The 25,424-nt window shown below is 52.3% G+C and overlaps 1 protein-coding gene across 1 annotated transcript in view; it reads left to right on the top strand.

The window, feature by feature from the left end:
- The first annotated feature begins 20,558 nt into the window (after positions 1–20,558).
- LOC122384008 overlaps positions 20,559–25,424 on the top strand; it is a 28,709-nt gene continuing 23,843 nt past the window's right edge. The window contains exon 1 of the mRNA XM_043370946.1: positions 20,559–20,757. Coding sequence (XP_043226881.1) covers positions 20,736–20,757 — 22 coding nt within the window. The 5' untranslated portion in view covers positions 20,559–20,735. The remainder of the gene's footprint in view (positions 20,758–25,424) is intronic.

Genomic DNA, 25,424 nt, shown 5'->3' on the forward strand with positions numbered 1-25,424 from the left:
TAACTTCGACAAAAATGGTCCTAGAGCTACGGCAGTGGTACCATCGCATTTGTCTTGTCAAGCTGCGTCGAATGATATATATTTTGTTTGGAAAAGGGCAAGTTTTATGTTGACCTCATGTGACCTCGAATGACCTTTGGTTGACCTTGACACATCAAAAGTCGTTTATGGTGGATTCGTACCCGCTGATCACGAATCTGGCATCTATTTTCCTCTAAGCCTTTATTTAGAGCCTCCGGATGGCAAAACTGTCTTATTTACCTATTATTACTAACTTAAATCAGTGAAATAGTCTCTAGCAAGCAGGGTTGTGCTTGACTCATGAGTCGAGTCAAAAATTTGACTCAACTCTGACTCAAATGAGTCAGATTTGAGTCGAGTCGGATAAATTGTTGAGCTGTTGAGTTGAGTCAGAGTTGAGTCGGACAAAAATATTAAGGCGCTGAGTTGAGTCAGAGTTGAGTCAGTAAAATAACTTTTGACATTGAGTTGAGTCAAACATTTAGGAATATGAGTCAGCTGACTCAACTTTCCAGAAACAAGCTTTTTCATTCCCCATCCCCGCTTAGCAACTTCGCCCTGGCCCTGCTGCCGGACTTTTTCACCCCCCCCCCCGCTCAACAGCTTTTTTTATCTGAGTCAATTTTGAGTCAACTCACTTGACTCAACAAAAAATTTGAGTCAAGTTTGAGTCGACTCATATTTTCATTGAGCCGCTTGAGTCATGAGTCAAGTCAAGGGAAAAATCAGCTCCTTGTTTGAGTCAGAGTTGAGTCAGGGCTTTCTGAGGTTGAATGATGAGTCGAGTCGGCAAATTTTTTTGAGTCGAGCACAACCCTGCTAGCAAGGACTCTCTTCTGTGACCTTGACCTTTGAGCAGCCTTGTATCGTAAGATGAACCACAAATAGGGACCTGATAAGCCTCAAAACATTTCAAAACATCTTGGAAGTTGACTCACAAGATGTACGAAAAAGTGTAAGTTTGAGGTCAATTTTGAGCATGACCTTGACCTTGACCTTTGCTGTTGAGTACATTTTCGGAATTCTCAGATTCTCTTCTTTCGTTTGACACACAATTTTACCGGTTTGATGCATCCTACCGTCCTCTAGGACGCTCACTTTGAGATCACTACACATGTGCCGGTTTTTGCCTTTGACCTTGACCTCTGACCTTGAAAATTGACCTGAGGTCAAACATTTTGGGTGCTTTAGAAGCGTCTCGTAAGGACCTTTCGTTTGGTATTGCTTTTGTTTGCGTAGCTCTCTTATTTACGGAGTTAGACAGGGGGCGAAAAACGCCCCTCCCCGGGCTGCGGTGGTTGGAATTACCCCCCGGGCCCGGCCGGGTTAACAGAAGAGAGGATCTTTCCCCAGAACCCTGCCAGTTCCGAGAAACATCGGTGAGGCGTTTTACCTCGGCGGGGAGACTTGCCCCGGTCTACCCTACGTGTGGACAAAAGTACGTCACGGACAAAAGTACGTATAGCAAATGTACGTAGGGTATTAAGTACAGAGGTCGATAAAATGCTTGGAGTTGCTCCAACGAACATCTTAGTCCCATCACTGTCTCCAACTTAGCCCTCGCCTGGCGGGGGGGGGGGGGCAGCCTCCCTAAGTTTTTTTTCGCGAATAGCGTAAAAGTTGGCGTCGCGTAGCGCCGCAAAATTTGGCACAACGTCTGGGAATGAGCCTTTTGCTACCTATCCTGAAAATTCACTGCCATCCGCCGCGTCGGCACACCGGTATCTCCTCACCTTCTCCCCATACGGCCTTGATTCCCCAACTCACACCATCACACTACTGCATACGGTGACCGGTCGCACGGTGGATCTGAATGCCTACGTTTTCGCGCCAAAGTCTGAAGCAACTAACGATTATCATCAGCTTAGAAATGTTGAAATTTAGCATTTTAAAGCTTTTAATTTAAAAGTTTATATGTGTGCTTTAACGCACTTGTCTTTATTGATTGAGAAAAGAGCGGACTTTTTATCATATTACCTAATACGAAGTAACGCAATCGAAGTGTGATTTCGGTCCACTGTGCGTTTTCAGGCGCGCTCGATAAAACACCCAGGCCTGGAGAAAGTTGGAAGGGTGATTTTCTGATCCTCCTCACCACAAAATGACCCTAAGCGAAAAAATGCCCGCAGGGCGCTGCCAACGCGTGCCAGCGGCCCTGCTAGTAAGGGCGAAAATCAATGTATGTGTATGCGGAGCACACCCTTAGCGCTACGATGGCTCCTTGGAGACACCTGGAGAAACCTCTGCCGGCAGAAGGGTCAGGTCCCTCGCAGACGGCGCGGCACGGCGGGAGCTCAGCGGGTGGCCTAGCCGGAAAGAGGATAAAAATAGCCGACTGGCCCGACCCAGTGAGGGGTGAACGAAGGGTGACCAGGAGTGAATGAGGGAACATACACGCGGCACCGAGCAGCCGATAACAGCACCGGACGATTAGTAAGTCATAAGTCAATGCTGTACTTTAGGCGTAAGGAAGCATCCATGTAGACGGGCGGACTGTCTCCAGCTCTTCCAAGTATTGCTAATATCTTGCTCCAACGAGCGTTGGCACGTTGGAAGTTTTATCGACCACTGATTAAGTACGTACCCCACCCTTGGGTTAAGTTGATCAATGTGTAATACCTTTCTTATTCTTTATTTAATGAGCATTTGTTACAAGGCATAGCAAAATTTCTCGATGAGTAAATTGGCGAAATGGACAAAGCTATATTATTTGGTATGTGAATTTATCATGAGTTCCCTGTAGTATGGCAACAGAGCAGCAATAAAGAAAAAGTGGCTCAGCTTACACTACTATACCCTACTTCTAGCATACGTACTTTATACACTACGTACTTTGGCATACGAACCGTACGTACTTTTGGCATATGTACTTTTTACACTACGTACTTTTGCATACGAACTTTTGCGTACGAACATTTGCGTACGTACTTTTGGTATACGTACTTTATACACTACGTACTTTTGCATACGTAATTTTGCGTACGAACATTTGCGTACGTACTTTTGACATACGTACTTTATACACTACGTACTTTTGCATACGAACTTTTTCGTACGAACATTTGCGTACGTACTTTTTTCATACGTACATTTTACACTACGTACTTTTGCATACGTACTTTTGCGTACGAACATTTGCGTACGTACTTTTAGCATACGTACTTTATGCGCTACGTACTTTTTCATACGCACTTTTGCGTACGAACATTTGCGTACGTACTTTTGACATACGTACTTTATGCACTACGTACTTTTGCATACGTACTTTTGCGTACGAACATTTGCGTACGTACTTTTGGCATACGAACTTTATCGCCTACGTATATTTGCGTACGAACATTTGCATACGTACTTTTGTCCTACGTACTTTAGCGATACGTACTTTAGTCCTAAAATCGGTGGTCTACTGGGGATACAAAGCAAGACTTTGTTGTGATTTACGGTGGCTTAGATGTGATATTCTTGGCACATACAAGCCTTAACCTGCAGGTAAATCCAGTAGAAGATGTTCGTTTTGCTTTGTGTCCGCAACCTATTGGTGTATCCGACGATGTCTCACTGTCCCCGGTGTCGACCTCAATACTTTCCGTCTTTGTTGTCATGGAAACGCTCATCCGTCGGTGTTTGTTCATTGTGACAATCGACGATACATGTCCCGTGCCGTGAGTGCCAGGACATGGCAGCGTCTTTGCGTGGTGTGACCGTCTCCCGTATCCAACATCCAATCGCATGGTTTTTAGGCTCGTTCAGCAATCAGCATAGATGACTATGGGTATTTGAATATCATTCATTGAATGGTGATGATAAACACATTCCCCAATGTGTAGAAAGTCAGAAACGGTGCTCGATCTTATTCCAAACTGCTGCATACAAATCCGTAATTGACTGAAAAAATGGGGTCAAGATTGGATGATTGCATTAGCATTAGCCTAATCGGTGTCCACTGTTCAGTGTTCACTGTTCAGCCACTGAATGCCTAAGTACTTAACTGCCTTCTGCGAGGATACGTCATTGCCAATATTGTTAACTCAAATTGTAAGCCTGCGTTCCAGGCGATCACTTCCATTCAATCAATGGACAGAGCTCGAAATCCGACCCTAACAATGTCGTTAACCTGTGCAACCATGTTGAGACTGTCCCACCAGTCATTAAGTCGATAAGTCCTCTTCGAATTCCTCCTGGCTAAGCTCGTTACACTGGAGTTCGTTTCAGCATCTCAGGCGCCTGAGCTCAGCTACATAGTGCATATTGCCTACTCATATTTAATGGCACCGTCTCTTGGTCTCTATTAGAAGCGCACTCTGGGGCCGGTTTCCTGAAATACTTACCAGCCTGTGATCATCATAGCATTCATTTAATATCCATCACTAACTTAAAGGAAATAGTTCACATTTTAACATGGGTTTTGAACTGGAATAGCAGTTCCGTAGCTTGGGCTGAGACGAGCATAAATCAGGAGCTTTTACAGCCCAACGATCACCCTATGCAAAGATATTCTATTTCTCGTCCCGAAAAATGTGTCTTGTGTTGAGGATGTGTGCCTTGCATATATTCGCATCCAGTATGAAACGAGCATGGGTCCCGAAAATTCTTCAGAAACTAGAGAAATTATCTACGAGAACTCTAGAGAAATTCGCTCCAGTGAGGCGCTCCAGTAACAAAAGCACGAGCAGATCGCCCAAATGCCGGTGGCCGCGATAATTTCTCTAGTTTCTGAAGAATTTTCGGGACCCATGCTCTTTTCATACTGGATCGCGTGTGCCTTACAGAAACTGAAAAGTTCTTCCTATATCAAAAATATAGAAAATAATCTTTTGTTGTAAAAAGGTTTTATTTTCTTTGCTGATCATTTTGAACATAAAAAATCACAAATCCATTGCAAAAAAAATAATTTCGTGAAAGTGAACTATTTCCTTTAATCTGTCGTTTTCATGGATGTCCCGTTCACATTCTGCCTTTTTATCGAGGATATAACATCCAGATCCATACAGATCCATGTCAGCGTCGTGCGCTGTTTCCATGGTTACCAACAATTACCGTTCTGCGTTGTTTCGATTTTGCGTTATTTCATGTAAACTGAACCAATCACCCACAGTTTGTAGGTAGTTGCCATGGATACTGATTATTATCTGCGCCGTCATCGACATTCATGGAAACGGTTTCCGTGAATGCCGACGACCCCCCCCCCCCCCTGCACATCCTGCGCCGTTTCCATCGTTTCCGACCCTCCCTCGCGAGTCGTTTGCACGGTCGCTGCTCTCCCCTCTGACGTGCCATCTTCCCTGCCATGGGCCACTCCAGCGTGACCGCAGGTGGTCGAGCGGCGGCCTTGTGAGCTCGGCTGCTCGTCTAATGGGCCTATAGCTCACCGGGCCTCCCCGCACAAAAACACACACCAGAGAGAGAGACGGCCGGCGGCCGCCCCCGAGTTTTTCTCGGAGCCGGCCGGCCGTCGACCCCCGGCAGTGGGGACGGAGTGACCCGATTGACCCCGCGCGGGGTACCGTGGCCTGAGCGGAGTCCGGTGTGGAGGGGAGACGTCGCAGCTCAGCGGCCGTTCCATCGCGGTGATGAGATGCCGGTCGCTAGCACAGCGGATATCATTTTTAATGTGTGATATGTTATGAATTAGATCATCCATTTCAGATTGTCGGTACCCTCATGCTGACATTTATGTGTGTGTGTGGGGGGGGGGGAGGAATGCCATGAAATGAGCACAACAAATCAGCGGGGCATTCTGATAGGATGCAAGGTTTCGATTGATCAAACACTTCCTTAGCTATTGTTTTGTTGTCAAAGCTCTGTTCGTCAGTCGTCCCTATTGTTCACGCGTAAACGTCTCCGCACCCCATCACGACTAGAAGCAATTTGGTTAAATTACAAAAACCCTTCAAAAATAGTTCAGTTCCTACCCAGCAGTGTTGAACCTATACTCCGCGCACCACTCGCCACTGCACCTCACGCCATTCTGACGTAACTCTGACGTCACTCCATCATCTCGCTGCACACGTCCGTGACCTCTGACCGGCGTCGAAAGCGACACTTCCTGGGCGGAACGCCGCCGGCGGCCTTTTCGCCCCATCCTTCCGGTGAAACGGGCGGCCTGGGCTGGCTGCTGCCGGCTCGGCGGCGACCGCAGACGGCCGCCGGGGGCCACCTGGTTATACTGCGTTCCACTGGGGGTCCGTTGGGCTATACTGGGTCCCACCTGGCTCACGTCGGGCTTCGCCTGAACCCACCGGGCTCCGCTGGATCCCACTGGGCCCTACGGAGTTCCGCAGCGTCTCTAAACAGAAAGGGGTGTCAAAACTGATTGCAGACGCTTCGCCAAAGAAAGCAGAGCGGGACGAGGCACAGAAAGGACAAACGGTGCTGAGGATGATGTGGGAAGATACTAAAACAATGTATAGCCTAAATACAAAATTGTAGAACACATGTCTTGCCATATGGTAGTGAATGTAATGAGATGGGATTAGTGGTACTGAAAGGGTAATGATTAGTAGAAGTTTATTGGAAAAGGATGTTGTTTTCAGGTATGCCCTGGGAAGGAAAGGGAGGTGACATCGCAAGGACGAATCGAACTATAAGAAACGAAACGAATGACAGAAAATATGTCGGAGGCAACCATGGGATGGAGGAAAGTTCGCCCGGAAATGCATTCAAAATGACGAGACAGTACCATGGAGCAGAGATCCTTGTAACTACCTCTTCGTCACCGGTAACAGCCCCTGTGATTGTGCCGCCTTGCCCTTACGTGCGGCGTCCGTATCCGCCACCTTCCCATGGCTGGCCCGGCCGCACGAGTCACCGACCCGGGCTCAGTGGAGGGCTGATGGCGTCCACCAATGGCCGGGCCGTGTGGCGGTCACACCACTTTCGGTCACCGCCCGGCGCGTCCCCATGGGTAGGACCGTCGGCTCACGGTTGACTGCCCGCCGGCCGCTGACGAAGCGTTGTTAGTGACCGAGGCCGGCAAATGGGCCGGGCTCGAATCCACGGGTGTAGTGGGATTGGGAGGCATCTACAGGGTTGGGGTAAACGTGGGGTTAGAGTCTTATAGATCAGATATACGTTTATCAGGGGAGGGGAGAGTTATGTTGGTGCAACGATTCTTGTTGCTCGTGACCTTGGAGGAAGTGAGGCCTATCAGGTGTGAGTTTGAAGGTGAAGGGGTCACTCTCACCTGTCGCAGTAGGTGTATAACATGATCACATAGTGATTTCAGTCAGGGTGGGTTTCCTCTTCGCTGTTCGTTTCCTGTTCTTGTCTGTCTCAGCGAGGATTGCTCCGTAGGACATCGCTTTAATGATACAACTTTTGCATCTTGTCTGTCGCTAATGATTCCAGTCGGTTTGAAGGTCATTGTAAGTCTTCCTATCTCCATATTTCGCTAAAGCACATCTGCTTTTCACTTGTGGGAAAACCAAACAACCATAACCTTCCAGCTGTCGCTGTTCTGAGTAAGTCGTGACGCTGTTACATGATTCCGTGACGCACTTGTCCCTCGCATCGCTGTAAAAAGAAAAAAAAATGTGCGTGCGCTAGGTCCCACAGCTGACGCTCCTGGCCTGACCCACTGGAGGTCCCGCTTTCTGAGGACGCACCGTTCGATGCTTGACCCGTTTACCAACATCCTCGCCCGCATGTCGTTGGACTTGCTACCTGTTCCTCCCACCTATCGACCGAGCACTAACTGATGACTGGTGAGTCACTATTCCAGTCACCAACGCGCTCTGATCGTGTCAGCTACTTTGTGTCCTCCTCGCCATCTTCCCCAGCTACTTTGTGTCCTCCTCGCCATCTTCCCTGCCCACTCTTTGACCTGGGGTGGTCAACCCGTCCGTCCCTGCCTACCGTTTGACCTGGACTGGATAACCCGTCCTTCCCACTCGCCACTGTGTCCCAAATACGGTGTTGACATCCACGCTGCCTGCTGGTCCTGTTCTCTCTGACTGTCTTCGGTGTTGTGATCTGAAGTGGTATAGTGTTTTGTTCTCCGTCAGGTGTCCATTATAGACAGCCCTGGCGATTCAGATCACATGATCACTGGCCCAATGCGGGCGCGTGTGGGATCACATAGGCTTTACGTTACATGAACTAGCCCCTCGGTCCGGCAGGCTCCTGCCTCCACCCAGCAGTGCTGTTATGACTCGTAGCTGTGCCCCGGGGCGGACATTAATGCTCTGTGTACACAGGTGGTAGTCCGACCCCACCATCGCCAGTGAAAGTCTCTCCGCGCGCACCCCTTGTTGTTCGGCACCCTCTGCTCTAACCCCGCTGTTAGTATGTAGTTGTTTGCACTTGGTGCCTGCCGTCCCCTTCCCTTTCACCCTCTCTGCTGGCTCCTCCGTCCTTTCTAACGTCTTTTGATGGGAGGAGTTTGGCGCATACCTTGCTCCGTAACACAAAGAATGTGATCATTAATCGTGAGCGAGTGATGGTTTGAGCTTGTAAACATCACATTTAAATGGGAGCCAAATGCATACCTTCATGAACTCTGGTGGTGCAATTTTCTTATACCGTTCTTGCAGTTATTTAGTTTTATATGTTCTTTATTAAATACCTTTTTATTTGATTTTGATGACTGCCTCGGTAGGTGATGAATGAACTTTGAATCACTTTACTTTATGATTGATAACGCAAATGATGGCTCCTTTTTACTTCACCTTTGTTTCGAAGTATTGTCGGATGATTATTAGAGAAGGTTACTTGCTGGTCCATTATTTTCGCATTAGGTGCAGTACCTATAATCGTTTGTTCCAGATAGCGCAGCATATAATCGCATGAAATGTCATGAAGTCTAGGAGGCGTGCGGTTGCAGTTATGACGCGTCTCACACCGTGTGCCGTTAAGTCGGCTACGGTAAACAGTAAACATAGCTTGTGGGGAGCAGCGACAGCATAACAAAAACAGGCAAACATCTTCGATAATCTGCTTCCCTCCATCATAAAAACGGCATGCACGTCTTTACAGATATGCGCCGTAAACAATCGTCCACAAAAACCTTCCACTGTGTCTCAGGAGGGTCCTCCTAAATGCCGCGAGTACTTCGAAAAGGTCACCTAATTGATGACTGTCGGAACACAGCGAGCAAAGGGCGGGGAGGGGGAGGCCCGGGGGGGGGCTAACGCGCGGATCAAGGTCACCCCGTGTGAAGTTCGTGGGAGGGCTGGAGGCTGGTGCTGGCGCGACTGGCGATGCAGAACCTTCCGCGTGACGGCGGAGTCTGCTGCAGCGGCGTTAACGCAGCCGCCGTGGTGCCGCAATGGCTCTGAGGTGTGGCGGAACTCGAATGCCATGCAAGGCCAACCGCCGCTGGCAGCGAGACGGCGTGAAAACGCACAACCGTGACCGCTGAGGCCATTGATGGGATGATAATGAATCGACAAATTGTTTTCACTCAGGGGGTTATAACGGGTTACAAATAAAAAATGAGACTTTTTTAAAAAGCGTATATTTCAGCATTCTGAAGCCGTGTCTCATCCGTAATAGCCTTGTTCGAAGCACCGAAGCTTTGCGTGTCAGCCTCAGAGACGAAGAAGCGTTTCGTGACCGCCGTCCGAGACGCGACGCACCTTGGTCTTGACACCTCTCATGAGGTTCTGGACGATGTTCAGGTCGAGCTTCTTCAGCTTGGCGCGGATCCGTCGCTTCAGGGCACCTGCTGTCTCAGCCTCCCAGTCGCCTTCGTACACAGCCTGCTTCAGGTGGCTCCAGAGCCTCTCAATTGGCCGGATCTGAGGCGCTGCTGGTGGGTTATGGGCACGTGCAACCGTTGGAATTTTGAGCTCCTTCAGCTTCTTGGTGACTGACGTCTTATAGTGAGCCGTGGCGAGGTCAGGCCAAAATATGACCTTTTTTCCACGATGGTGGGTTGTTATGAACTTCTTCACAATAGGTATGCAGTTCTTTTCGTAGAAATCTCCGTTCATGGCATTTCCTTCTACGAATACTGGTTCACTCATTCCTTCGCTTGAGATGGCCAGCCAGAGCATCACTTTTTTGGGGAACTTGCCTTTCTTCGCAAACCGGACTGCGGAGGGCGTGTTCTTCTTATCGCTTGTATAGAAGCCCTTATTGGCGACGCAGCTGTTGTTTTTTAATGAAAAATACGTCTCATCGTCCATGATAATAACCGTTTTTCCACTAGGTTTCATTGCAGTCTTTCGAAGGATAGTGCAAGCCGTCTTCTGGCGTTTTTTCTGCTTTTCAGTAACGTCCGGAACGGTCTGTCGCTTTCGGTACTTTAGTGATGTTTTACCCTTGAGTATCCATGACACATATTGCTGGCTGATACCGTATTTTCTTGCGGCACGTGGCTGTGACGCCCCTATTTTTTCCTTCATGTCTGTCTGGAGACGTTGACATTTTGCCGGGGGCATTTTCTTTGCAGGACGACCACTCCCGCTCTTCCGCGACAATGGCACACCTTCATCACACTGTCGCATGATCCTGTATAGTGTTGATTTAGGAACGTGCATGTTTTTGAAGTGTTTGTATGTAAAAGCTTTGCCCTTACTCCAGTTCTCCATATAGAATTGTCCAACGACCTTTCGACGTAGGCCACATGATATTGCATCAAAGGGTGGCATGGCTGCACTGATATTTTTTTTTAATTTCATGTCATAAAAAACAACAATCACGCGCATCCACACATGCAAGATTTGCGGTTGCACGAGCTTTTCATGCGGAGAAATAACGCAAGCAAAAAAGTCTCATTTTTTATTTGTATGTCTATAGTTTCTCGCGGATATGATAATACGCTCGACCTGTGCCTTTCACGACTGACTCAATGAGTTGACAATTTGTAGGCAGAATTGTAGGGATTTGTGCCCTTGGAAGATACGTGTTGGAGCCTTTTTGTCCAGCTCAACTGTTTTCCATTTCCTCACCAAGACTTTCGTCCGCCCAATTTTTCTTGTCGCCACCGACGGCGCTGACAAGGAATGCGTTTCGTTTTCGTATCATTCGAAGCGTGCAGCCATTATGACATCAATCCGGAACTTTTACATTAGTGAAAACATGGAAAGCACCCGGTGTTCGGGCGGCCGTGTGGATCGGGCTTGCGGTCCGCTGACGCCGACCCGAGCTTTGAATGGCGCTGCTGCGTCCACTGTCGGTTACGGTTAGTTACAGTGACGAGTTACGGTTAGTTACGTAGTGGTGTGTGGTGTGGTCCATTGTTCGGAGTGGTCAGGACGGGACAGGCCACGGCGCTGACCGCGAGTGTGACAGCTGTCACCATTGGGGCTGCGCTGTTGTCAGGTGACAGCTGACAGGTACGCTGGTGATGTGAGAACACCTAGCGTACCGAGGCCGCTGGTTTTGATATCCTCTCCCCGACAGACCAACATCAACAGTCCCCTTGCCCTGCCTGCTCTAGTGGCACTGTTTCATACCCGACTCCGAGTCACACATGAGTGGCTCCACCAGGCCTCAGGCAGGGACCGAGTGACCCGCCTCCGCCACGGCGCGCGGCGCTAGCTCGCGTGACTCTCTGCAGACCGACTGCATCGAACTCGGTCATTTTTCATCTAACCGGCAGCTCATGGCGCAACGCCGCCGCCGATTTGACTTCCCAGCTGGCACACGGGAGCCGATTTAAAATGTTTTCCGTTGCTATGGCAACAGTGACAAGCGACAGCCTTATCAGAGAGCCATGGTGGTGGATTGGCCACTCGGGAAAAGGAGAATGCCGACGGCTGCTAAAGCCACAAGGACAGCGGGCATGGCTGACCATGGGCTTAGTCGTTTGTTTGCAGTTTGGACACCTAGCCCGTGTCGGATCTCGATCTGGGATCTCTATTTGACGCCGGCATTATTTAGTGAGTCAGCCAGGGGTAACACATTGCTTACTGACAATATTGGGGATAATATTGCACGCCCAAGGACGTTGCCGTCTACCGGAATTGCGCACCTAGTCGCTGTTGCAGCTATTTTCCTGACTTGAGCTATCGTTGGTCGTTTCCTTGATCTCAGTTTCAGAGGCATTCTGGCTCATTAGTCGGTTGTGACAGCATCTCACTCGTTTCCTGTACCTATTGCAGGCAACTCCTGTTTCCTACCATCATGTTATCGCGATATGTAATCGAATGATGATTAAGCTGGCTACACGCCAGCTCACCCCATCCACCAGTTTCTCACCCGGTGGGGTGCAGTGAGCGGTGAGAGCGGCCCGGTGGCCCGTGGCCAGAGTCTGCCACTGACCCACTGACTGGAGCCGCGGCGCCGCGGGCCGGGGCGGTCCAGCCCAGAACCGGTCCCTGTCGGGCAGCGGATGATGGCACCGGCACCACCCCGCGGCGCCCTGCTCCGGTGCATGCACTGCGCTGGCGAACCCTGGCCCTGCACGGCCAAATCTCCCCCGCCGGCGGCGCCGCACGGGATAAGTACGCGCAATGTCCGGTGTTTGGTGCACAGAATGGTGCTAATTCAATTAGCGGGTGATGGGAGCGGGAGCACGTTACGGGGACGGTACCACTCAGGGCTGGTCTGGTCTGGAGAGGCGAATGTGCGGGATCGGACCTTCTGCTCTGGAGAGACGAACGCTGATGAGGGGACAGCTCATCTCTGCGAGTTCCTTGCCTCGACAGTGTCCCAGTGGTCTATCCTCGATCTCGATGTGATGTTGTGTGTCAACGTATAAGTAAGGCCGTCAACAAACGGTAAATAGTGGCATGGCCGGACGAAAAGATGCAGCCGATATAGGCTATCAGACCTTGTTTTCTGTTTTTGAAGCATACTTCTTCCTTTTCAGTGGCCGGTGAATAACAGTTTGCCTTATCGTTTTCCTGACCATGACTGTGTCTTTGTTCAGCTTGACGACATAGTTTAGGCATGAATCTGTGCTGTAGAGAGTGTTGTAAATGACGGCTTTGGATGCAGGCGAGGCTCAGCCAGTGTTAGCGACGGTCATGACATTCGCGGAGACGAGCTCAATTGTCGCAAGAACCTGGCGATTTAAATACTGGCGCCGCATTAGTTTTGGTTCGTGGTTTAAGCCGGATCAAATTCTGCATTTGTCGCACACATCAAGCGGGTATGGCTGTGACGGCCATACAAATTTGATTCAGCATTTATGCGCAATGACCGTCATTTTGCGTATTTTACGGTGTCGTCATCCTGCAGTTCTATATTTGTCCTTGTGCATTCTTTGTCGGTAATAGGGGTCACGATAACGACCACTATGCCGGCAATGCAGTGCAATAATTAAATCAAGATTATCCGGTCCTTCAAATCCTTGTCGAAATCAGCCTATATTGAGCGCTAATTTGAGGAGCACTGTGTCAAGGCTCCGAAGTTTTGCAACATGATGCATGTCGATTTCGATGCTATTGATCCATTAAAAGCTTTTATCCGCATTTTGTCCGTCAAGGTGAAGTGTGTTCCTTGCTCTATCAATGCACACTTCTCGTTCGGCTGAGGCTGTGATGTTTCCAGCTAATCATTTTTGCAGGAAGGAAGCAATGATCTTTCCCATTGTTCAGATTTTCGTCACCTCTGGTTGTGTCATCCACCATGATCGCAATGTTGCATAATGGCTTGCATGCATGTGTGCGTGTTGGTGAAGTTCACTTACGCTTCACAGTCCAAATGTCATTGGTGGGTGGGCAATTCATTGTGCAACGTTCCGAACCGCTGGGCCTTGTTCTAGTGTGCCGCTATGGTGGTTCCGTGGTAGAGGAGAGAGTTGTGTCCAGGACAGCAGTTAGTTCTCATTGTGAGGTGTTGGAGTACGTCCACTCTATCCGGCCTCAGCAGCACCGCCACGACCGGCCAGTCGCCGGATGTTATCTTTCTGTGCGAGGTGGGGTCGCCGGTGTTAGCTGAGCGCCGGCGTTGCAGTCGCTCCGTCTGGTGCGTGCGGTGCAGTACTGGCTCGGGTGCGAACGGAGCGATTACCGGCCAGCGTCTGCGGAGTCGTGTGAATATGTGCAGCCCGGATCGCCGTCAGTAAACTGGACTGGTGATCGGTATTTGCAATTCACGAACCATTGCAGCTGCTGAGGTGATTGTCGAATCCGCTGCTGTTGAATGTCACCCACGGAGACCGTCCCGGTGCGTCGTGCAGGTCAGTGACCCTCTGTCTCACACCGCAGTACGGGCTACACAGCCTGGTTTCTGATCAGAATGCAGTTATAACCGCTGTCGTAAATGACCAATATTGCCACAGTCAGCCTATAATCTCCCTCCGCTGACACGGCGACTGGAGCTCAAACGTCTGATTTTTGGCAGCGGTCGTGCTGCCCTGCAGGCGCACATACAAGTCCGGCCGGTTAGTGTAAAAATGTAGTGTCGCAGCTGCAGGTTGCAGGACCGGCGGCCGGACCCGCCGTCCGATTCGGACCGCGGTGGCACCGTTAGGCCGTGTTACCTGGCCGCCACTCCAGTGGTCCATAGTCACTTTGATCTGGTTTGGTTGGGTCGGTCTGTCTCTTTATGGTCTGGTCTGGTTTGGTCGGCAGTCGCCCCAGTCTGCGCTTCTCTGGCCTACTAGTCCGTATTTCAGTCTTTCTTAGGTTAGTCCTAGGATGCTCCTCTTTAGGGTGTATCCGTTGTTCTCGTCATCTGACTTCCCTCCCTTCCTCTCACTTCTATCTTCCTATTTGCGTTTTCTCTCCTCCCGTCTCATCCCTCCCTAGCTCCGTCGTTATCGGTCACCGTCTCTCGCCTGCTACTCTGGGAGGCAGTGCCGGGCCGTTGGCTCCCCGACCTTGAATCAGAGGCGCCCTCCAGCTTCCCCACTCCACGTGGGCTATTCACCAGGCTAACGCACTCCCGCCTCCGACCAAAACGCATTCACGAGAGGAATGTAATGAGAAACGGGCCCGTGTATTCAGTAGGAGGGACAGAGGCCCGTGAGGCAAACAACTGGAGAGAGTCAAGCCTAATTTGTAGGCAGAAATGTTTTAGAAGCAGGTATCTGCCAGCTTACTGAGCCCGCCTCGACCCCAAATTAGTTGAAAGACTGGATTTAGATATAAGAAAGATTTTAGGTAAGGGATTTTATATGTTCGGTATTGTCTTTGGGGTAACATCGTTTGTTGTTATTTTTTGCTTTTTCCATTGTCCATGTTTGCAATCTACATACCAATTGACCTTTTGTTGTATCCATATTTAGCACATCCCTGAATGTTTGCGGTGTCTATATTTCCACACATCTCCACAGACAATCGTCGTTGTTTGTCCGCCGCCTCCTGGCTCCGGAGAGCCGACGACTCTGACTGCGCTGCGCCTCTCGGTGTGGAATTCCTGTCGCCCTTGAATCTCTCGTTTTCCGTCGCCGCGCCTGCCTTGTTTCCCGCTGTGACGTCATCAGTAATCAGCTGACTGCGGCTGGTAATCGCTCATCCGCAGCCTCTTATGAGCTCCAAACGTCCGGACATGTCACTTGTTATACACATACCCCAGTGAAGTATGTGCCAATCTTAATTGATACGGAAAACGAGGGTCGTGTTTCCTACATGTCTAGTTCAGCAAGAAATAGAGTTTCAAAACTTCATAAAGTTCTTGTCCACTTAGGTGATTAAAGTTAATAGGTCTTCTGGTTTACTGTTTTAGCACAAGCTTTATCGCCGTCATATTTTGTCTAGGCTTGCAGTCTGCTGTTTCCTGAAGGCTGGATCCGGCAGAACAGCCGCCTTAGTATATACCTACGGCCGCAGCTTTCACACGGTTCGCCGCTCTGAGTGTGGCTTTGACCGCGGTTTTGGTTATGGCTGGCTTCGGGGGCGGTTCGCACGCCCCCGTACGGCGGATTCCGTGGTCTGAGACCCTGATTACTGGCTCTGTCGCCGGCAACTTCTGATCGATCATCGTGACTGGCCGTCCGTGTGTGACGTCATTCAAGGTTTGTGACGTCACTACATTATTTGACGTAATCTGCTAGTTAAGATGACATGAATATCTGTGGTAGGAGTCAGGAGACATATCTCTGTGCTTTCCAGAACTATCTCATGATACGCGGTCGCTCTGGCACTGACGCCATATGTGATTCGTCGCGCTGCTCCCACCTCAACTCGGCGGTTGGAGTTGCTCTCAGACCACGACTGCAGCAGATGGCCCTTCGGCAGACGCCGGGCGGCGGGCTCCGAGCGAAAGTGGGCCATAGTGAGGCAGCACGGAGCTCATCGAGCCAGTAACGGCATCTCACAGACGGCGCAGGTCAAGGGCCAGTTGGCCTCCTAATCTCACGGTGTCCCGCGCTCTCCGCCGTATGTTCCTGTCTTCCACCCCTACCGGCGCCGGAGGCGGTGTTGTTACGGGGAGAGGTGAATAAGAATGCTAAATTGCCATCTCATCTTCATCTAGTCACGCTGTAAAATCGCGAGTAACCTTTCCCGAACGCTCCAATAGCTTGGCATAAAAGCAGCGTACACCGAGGCCGTTTTTGCACCTCAGAGGGCTGTCATAAATTAGAAATCAGCCCTTTGTAGACTCTGGCCCGCCTCCCCTACTCCCTTCTTTCCTCCCTCCCTCTCCCCGCTCTCCGTCTTCCACCTCGGCTCTATCTGGGAAGTGATCGGTGCCGTTTTATTAGAGCCCGGAATGTGACGCGCTGGTTCACACAATACCAACGGGAGGGGGCCGACACCGAAATATACGGCCCCGTGTGAATGGACGACCGGGGGAGGGTTTTAAACGACCAATTAAAACCGGGATCGGACGGGCGCAGAAGGGGTCGTGCTGAGCCGTGGCGGAGAGATTCGTACGAGCCTGCCTGTACAGTCGTGTACAGGTTGATGGTCCCCTACTCTTTATCCACCGGGTTCCTATGGCTCAGCATTGGCAGCAGCCGCCTGGTACCGGTAGGCTGTGCCGCATGACCCGAGAGTGAAGCGGCATAGTCTACCCACGCCGTTTGACATCGGCTCAGGTCGCCGGGTGGAGCGCTTTGTAGACCAGCTGTCGCGTCAGACCAGCGCGGGGGGAGGGGCTCGTCTCGGTGGTTGGCATGGGCTGGCGAGTGGTGTGGGGCGTGTTGGTGGACCATGGGGGCTGGGCGGGTGTGTGTGGTCAATTGCTGCATTGCACATTTTGCGTCGCTTAACAATTGCATTCCTTTTTTTGCTAAGCACAATGCACGGAAGACCCAGCGAATATAATTTACTTGTGCATTGTGCAAAACGTGATTTGGCATGGTATCGAGGCAACCATAGGTCTTGTGCCACATATATGCACGATATTTAGGCAATACGCTTATGAAAATGGTAGATTGATCGGATTGATCCTGGATGTCAATTCGTATGCTAAATGTCGAAATGTATTAAATGAACGAATGAATGAATCAATCAATCAATCGACAACCGACATGTATGTAGATATAAAACCGTATAAATGGCTCGCAACCACTAAAATCAAAACAGATCCTAACTCGGAAAAGTAGCCGGAGCCCCGATGAGGCTCGAACCGGGACTCCACGTTGAAAGTTTTGCCAATGATCCATCATCATTCCACCAAGCTAGAGCGACCGGCACCCGAAACCACAAAAGCATTCATTGACTTTGCTGCCGACCTCCCGGCCCCGCCGCCCGCCCGGCCAGACTTTGCCGGCAAAGTCTGCACGGCCCCGGCCGTGGCCACCATCCGGTGTAGCTCAGCGTAGGAGTGCTAGACTGTCAAACTGACCGGTAGTGAGAGGCCCGGTTCGAGACGCTTCGCGTGCTGGGTGTTTATTTCTGTGTCCGAGGCTATGTTATTAGTCCATTTTTCAGAAAGATTATTTGGTGACAGGTCTGTTTTCTTTCTTTGCTGCAATGCATGAGGAGACCGTATGGACCCTTACCTATCCTTCCGCACCCCACTTGGGAGATGGGTGTTTGAACCCCCCTGGGTTTTGTGAATATCACTAAAACGAATTTTTGGAGGGTGGATTACGATCGGTTCTATGCGACAAGTGACCACGCACACCCAGCCCCAGGTCCGCTCACTCCCTCCCCACATCACCCCCGCCCCACACCACACTCCAGCCCGCCTCATCCACCGAGCCGAGTCAAATAGACATGCCTGACCTTTACCCCCCCCCCCCTCCCCCCAGCCGGTGTAACGCAGCGTCCGGTCAAATCGCTCTACCAGGCGACCCGAGCCGGTGTCATACAGTGTGGGTAGGCTGTGCCGCTTCACTCTCGGGTCATGTGGCACAGCCTACCGGTACCAGGCGGCTGCTGCCAATGCTGAGCCATAGGAACCCGGTGGATAAAGAGTAGGGGACCATCAACCTGTACACGACTGTACGGAGGGCGGGCCCTGAATGTGCGTGCCCTGATATGGTGCTGAGGAGCGATGCTTATAGGATTTGGACTCCGCGTGAGCCGGTGACACCCCTGACCTTCCTCAGGCCGGCGCGGGGTGGGTAGCCGATCGCGCCGGCCACCAGTCAGACCAGTGCGGTAGGTAGGTTGCGGCTCTGCGGCCTGCGATTCTACGTAGATATGACATCCGTAATGATGGGGCATTACCCTGTTGTCACATTGACGTTCTAAGAATCAAACTTGCTCTGAAGTAGCGAGGTATACCTACTTCCTGGTCCATCAGTGCCGGTAGACATTTTTTACCGGTGAGCTCAACTCGGCTGGGCTGGTTGTTGACGCTCTTCGGGCTCCTGCTGCTCCGGGTAGCACAGTGGTGGCGAGATAATTGCCGAGTCATCCGCAGTGATTGGATGTTTGGTGCTGAGGGGATAAACTCCCAGCCGCACAAAACATGGCGCCACCGGGCAAACTATGACTCCGTCGGATAAACACTGGTCGTATCTAATCACCGTGGCTATGTCAAATATAATTACCGTTTCCGCTGGCTTAAATGAGGCCCCTTGGACCAAGCGTCAGCTTTGTCTAACGATGGTAGCTCCTGGTCCTGGGAGCTAGAAAGCTTCCCGTGTTCCGTCTTGTCTTTCGGCTGCCGTCTGTCTCTCACCTTTTGTCCGTCTCTTTCCGTCTGCCCGTTGTCCTTCCTCCGTCCTTTGTCGTCTTCTGACAGCGCTATCCGCTTGGTAGGGCGTCATAGAACTGTGTGATAGGACATATGACATTCGAGATGATAGACGAAACCTGCGAGCTGACTGCCGGATGCCCTTTTTTATATTCTGTTCGGCTGTCTTTGTGGTCAAGGATTTCTTCGTAGTGACGCTGAGCCGCTAACAACCACATCAACATGACAGATGACACTGAAATGATCGAAAACTTCAGAAATCCTTTAATGGGGGGACGATACACCACGCTATGTAACATCAGTTAGTTCGGCAAAGACCGCCATCAAACGCCGCGTTGGGTCGCCTCGCCAGTTCGTGTTCTCTTGGCCACTGAAGTTGACCTGCTCTCGCTCTCCCCCTCACCCTCTCCCTCGCCCTCGCCCTCGCCCTCGCCTCTCCTCGCCCTCGCTCCTCTCCTCTCCGATCCCCGCCTTACACGTGACCGATCAGCGGCAGCGTTCGGGAGGCACGTCCCGACTTCCTCGGCGGCCAATGAACACCATTATCGACGCTCGACGCCGGCCCGGGCAGCAAGTCATCCATCCCGGCGTCCCATCCATTCGCCTCCTCGACAACTCTGGCGCGCCGACACTCGCTCAGTCGGCACCGCACGGGCGACAGTGCCGCTAGACGGGCTGGGACGCTGTCATTACCAGCTCGAGGTCCGTCACCTCGCCTCGGCCTACCCAGCCCAGTCGAGCCGCCGCGGCGGCGGAGGCGGAGTCTGAGCTGCGGCGAGTCCACGCTGGGAGTTCATGCCGGCGCTTCACCGGGCACTTCCTGTGCTCGCGCGCCTGGCACGGCCCGGCACCGGGAGGGGCGGATGTGAACTCAGGCATGGATTGTCTGGGATGGATACGGACACAAACGGGAACCGGCACGAAGACAGGATGAACATGGGCCGTGATAAGAGGATGTGGATGCTGTCGTAGCCGTCCCGGACGCATCATGGATATTGTGACGGGAGCTGTCACGGGATAACGGCTTGGGAAGCCGGCGGAGCACGGATCCCACACGGCGTCGGCGGCGGTCCGTGGCCCCGCTCCATCCGTGCCGGTCTCAGCCGCCCGCCGGCTTGCCTTTGTTCGCCGGGCTCCCCGCTGGTGTCCACTGTATAGCCCGGCCGTGGACCCGAGCCATGGACCGTGAGCTCTTCACCGCGCCCCGCGAGCTCCGCGCCGCTGTCACTGACCGCTCCCTGTGGGCCGCTCGCTGTGGGTCCAGTGCCCTCGACTCCTCAACAGCCACCTCCTCGCTGGAAACGTTTGCGACTCGCGACTCGTACCGCGCACAGCCGCGCCATCCCGGAGTTCGGAGGGGCCTTGGCGAAGCGCGGGCCGCGCATGCCTCCCGGTATTCTATACGGCGCTGCAATAACGCCTGATCTCCGGGCGCGCCCCAATCCGGTCGAACAATGGGCAGGAGCCTGTGTCTGCATGTCGGCTAGCAGCAGACAAGGCCGCCCGACCGTGGCTAGTCATGAGTGACGTCACACAGGTACCGTGGGGGGCGCCAGGTGATGTGGAGGAGGGGGAGGGGTCGGCGCCTGGAGCGGCGGGCCGCTGACTCAGTGGGTTGTTTCCGGGCCGCCGGCGAACGGTTCGCCTGCCGGGACTGGCCGGTCGGCCGGTCGGACCGGTGACTAGTCACTGTCAGTGTCTCCGAGCGGCCGGTGCTGAGAGGAACGGTGTCTGAGAGAGAGCGTGCTGAGACCGATACCGGACGCTGCGACCGCGAGCCAGCCATGCCGGAGGAGGAGGTGACAGGTAGGTTAAGTGCGGTGGATGAGAGGGTCCTTTGTTGAAATGCACGGCAGGAGGCTACCCCCCCCCCCCCCCCCACTCCCCACTTTGCTCACTCAGCGCTCAGCTTATAGTTTCTGGCACCGACTGCATTGCATTTGCTCGATTGGTTGCTCGTGCTCCCGCGTTGATAGATTACCCTCGCTAAGCATGTCTTGAACGAGTTTCAAAATGATCACTGATCACTCTCAGCAAATCGACAGATCCCGGATGCGGGATCTGTTTGATGCATTGGTCTGTTGATAACCGTGAGACCATTTGCCACAGAAGGGAGTGGTTGACATTGAGCGCGGCTGGGGGTGTGACTACAATTGGGTATATACTATATTTAGCCTCGGAGTCTCACGCTGCATATGAATTGGATGCGGGCTGGTGAGCTCATGCGGGTTCTTCCGTTGGCTGTCATGCAATAGGAAGCACCAACTACCAGTTCCTATATCCTGATACCGAATACAGGCAGCATGTCCACTAGCAAAGCTTGCTACTATTTTATTGATTAGGCATCCAACAAGCACGAAGCACTTGCCAGCAGTATCTTTCAACCATCCTCTGTTTTATTCGAATTGTTTTCATTTACACCCCTGGGTCGCTTGGCGGTTCTGTCTGCACTCTTCATGGGGCAAGGTGGAACAAAGAGCTCTGTACCCGCGGGCAGCCCGTCCAGCTGCCCCTCCCCTCCCCCTCCAGGCACCAGGGGCTCATCCCTGCCACACCTGCCCTGTCGGAGCTCCGATTACACAGGCGGCGGTCGTTCAGCGAACGAAGCGGTCCATGGCGTCAGCCCGCTGTGTCTGTGCCCTCCCTCCCTCTCTCTCCGGTCCGGCTCGTGTCGGGGGGATTTGTGGTGTCGGCTCGGCTGTCTCTGTCCTGCCCACCCTGCAGTCTCGCCCGGCCGCGCTGTTCCGGAGGTGTGGCTCCTGTCGCTGGCGTGGTTTTCCTCCGGTCGCGCCGTGCCGGCCGCCGATGGTTACCGTCCTGTGATGGTGACGGTGCTGTCGAGACCTTTCCTCCGCTCCCGTGCCGTATCGTTTTTCTGTGGGGAAAATTCGTCAGCGTTTTTCCCAACAGTGACATTTGTCCAGCCTTGTCGTGTAAATGTGACGTACGCTTTTTCTCGTCTATATTTCCCTTTAGTCGTCATTCGCATCATGTGTTCTAGGTAGTCGCTGACATTTCTTCGCCTTCTTGAAGCTTTACGTAATATATAATATACGCTGCTCTTTCACAATAGTTCAACCAATTCTTTAGTCTCATTCTGTTAGATTTTACGCTGTTCCACTTCTCATGAGCTCGTCTAAGCACTGCTTACCTTTTCATTCTGTGAAACTGGAATCGTTCAGTAAATTATGACGCATGACAATTGCGCAGGATTCCACCTCCTGAACAGAACACGTGTTCGATGACTGCGAACGGTGAGGCATTTTCCATGTAGGGGGCCTAATATGTGTACATAGATACATACGGAATCATCTCGCTGGGCCGGTGAGAGGAAGGCTTCCGGGAAGTGTCCATGCCCTACGGCTACTCTAACCGTGCCACGTCAGCTTCCGAGCTGAAATCTCGTCTGGCAAGTTGGGACATGCGTCACCAAGAACTCTCGGGCACTATGGGTCATCCAACGAAATGCTTACTTCATGTTAAATCAGCCTTGGAACGTGGACTAATTGACGATCGCGCTGCCAGTCACACTGATTCAGCTCAAACCGTGCGTGATTGTTCAGTGGTGCTTTTTATGCAATTCTGCGTGCCGGCATTTGTCTGGCTGTGTGAATGATGTGGTGTGTGTGATTGTGGGTGTGTTTAGTGAACGTGCTATGTGTGTATGATTGTGGGAGCTTCTTTTCGAGATCGCTGGCGTGTGACGCTTAACCACTGGTCCCCAATCAGTGGGTTCCGCAACCTGGTCATACCCGACAGTCACCGCTGATGTGAGGAAGCCGCTTGCACAACGCGACCCCGATCACCGCCAGATATGTCGGTCAAGTTCTCCGGGCTACCTTGAACGTGGAATGTGTGGGCCAACCGCTCAATCGGGTCACGGAACATTCATAGAGGATCGACGGATTGAGGCGTGAAGCGTCGGTGTGTTGCGGCTGTTTGCTTTCTAATCGCAGGATGCGTGAAATGCTTTCGAAGGACAGGCGAAAATGAAACCGAATTATATGGAAGGATGGATAGGTAGAAGCTTGAGGCTAATCCGGAAATCAGCTATCGCTATGAAATCAAATCGAGGAAGTTTGGTGCGTTTGGGTATGTTCGTGACCGGCGCATTAGGCCGTTTCTGGGTGTGGCTCCATGCTTACTCGTAGCTTATGTCAAGATGATTGCTAAGGCGTTTTATTCGTTAGTAAAAGGAGTAACGCTGTCAATCATATTTCAGCCCTATTGAAAGCGTAAAAAGGGAAGGGAGATGGCCCTTTTATTAGTGTGTGATGGACTCGTTATTGTATTACAGTGTTGCGTATAAGGGCTTATTTGAACTGGCGACCGCTCTGATACACGGATCTTCCTCTTTAGATTATATCTGGATCATCGCGATTATGTGCGAAAACGACGTATGTGTCCATACCTTCGTAATCAAGCCATTTTGAAGCTGCTAGCGTTGTTGCCAACACAATACAGTTAGTGCACTTCGTTTGCAGAAAACTTTTGCAGTCTTTTTAGAAAGTAGGTGGTTGTTACTCGTTCCCATGTGTTACCTAATGAATTATGAATTCCCTTTCTTGTGAGATTGAAAGCACCTAATCGCTGCACGCCAAGCAACGACCTCTTGTTACGTTGTTGTTATGCATTGGCATTGTTTACCTCGAAGTCCGCCAGCTGAATGACGGTTTTCACTTTACTGCGCCGCTGCTTACGGCCGCTCTGTAACAAACGGCCGTGTAGTGATAATAGTCTACCCACCGAGCCCCCTCGGGTCTGCACAGCTGACCACCAAACGCCCCCACTCATCATCGCCCTCCCCTCCAACAAAGACCGTCGCCGCTCACCTGCCCATTAGCGCTATAGCTCGTGTGGTCTGACCGCCGGCCGCTGGCCTGTGGAGTGTGGAACTGCCCGCCGTCCCCTCTCCGGCGCCGGCCGACCGGGAGCGACGCCCTGACGAGCGGGGAGCGCCGCCGGCCGGCGAGCGTTGACCACTGAGAGGGAGGGGAGGGAGGGAGTCACGGCCGGCGCCGCTCCGAGTCACGGCCAGTCAATGCCGACTCTGTCAGGCGCGACGAGCGAGCCGCCGCGCCCCCGCCCGGCGAGGGAGGGAGGGAGCGAGCGCCGACCACCGACCACCGCCCGCACCGCCCGGCCCGCCTCACGGCACCGACAAACGTGAGCCGGAAATGCACCGCCGTGTGATGAGGCCGACGGCAGTGCCGGTGCCGTGCATGTCGCCTAAGCGGTTTGACTTAGCGGGCTCCGATCTAAGAGGCTTATGGAGGACAGGAGGCATCCTTTGTTGCCGTGTTTGTGGTGTCCGACGGAGGCTCAATATGGCCCGGCCGGCAGGGTGTGGCTCTGATCCGGTCAGGTGGGCGTCGGTCGGTGGGACCCTCCCGTTCACTCGTTTGGTGTGACGTGACGTGACGTCAGACGTGATGTGACGTGATGTGAAGTCGGGGGCGTCCCAAGGGTTGTGACGTCGTCTTTCCTTCACCACCGGACCGTTTGGCGAAGGAACTGGATTAGCGTGGCTTATGGGAATGTTACGGCATTAGGGAAAGTTATTTCTGTGTTCATATGTGAGTGACACTATCTACGATTTGACTTTCCGTATCGTACACCAGATGACAACAGAATGTCGGACTCTGCGACAGTGTAGTTGGTGACAAGGTCTCGCTTTTTTCTCGTGGCAGTCCTGGTTCTATAGTGCGGCACCAGTGTATCGGAAGCCATTGCCCCTGCTGCTGTCACTCCTGTGTCACTGCTGTCAGACACCGGTCTCTCAGTGTCCGTCCACTGTCCAGTGTCGCCCCTGCCACTGCCGTTAGACACCAGTCTCTGTGTCCAGTGTCGCCCCTGCCACTGCCGTCAGATACCAGTCTCTGTGTCCACTGTCCAGTGTCGCCCCTGTCACTGCTGCCAGACACAGAGCGACCGGTGTCGCCGACCGCTACCTTGCCCGGGTTAATCGCCCTCCAAGGTCAGTGTCCCCAGAGCGGCGGCCGGCGCAACAATTCTGTCCACGGCGACGGCGCCGCCGCCGCGGCGGACAGAGCCAACTTCGAGCCGGGACCGGGCTCATTTGGAAGGGAAGTGGGCTTAGTGGAATAAGATAGTGAGAATGCTGATAGGCAGAATGCCGATAGGCAGCGACAGTGTTAGAGCTAAGTAGAGTGCACATCAGAGTCGCGCAGGGCGGATCTAGGCAGTGTTAAGTTTCCACTGCCCCATGATGGCCGAAGCGGTTATTTATTGTTGACGGACCAAGCTAGCCCATAGGTACTGTGGCAGCCAAGACACACTGTATAAAGCCAGATCACTCACGTCCCGTGCGGCTTCTCTCAAATGACACGGCCGCTGCCGCTGTACCGGTAATTCACCCTCTCCACTCTGTAACCACCCGCCGCCCAAGCTCCTCGCCTCCAGTCGGTCCGCCAACGGTCGCCTCCTCCGCGTCGGAGGCGGTGGTGGCGGCG

This window comes from Amphibalanus amphitrite, unplaced genomic scaffold, assembly GCF_019059575.1.
Source record: "Amphibalanus amphitrite isolate SeventyFive unplaced genomic scaffold, NRLGWU_Aamphi_draft 000014F_arrow, whole genome shotgun sequence".
NCBI lineage: Eukaryota > Metazoa > Arthropoda > Thecostraca > Balanomorpha > Balanidae > Amphibalanus > Amphibalanus amphitrite.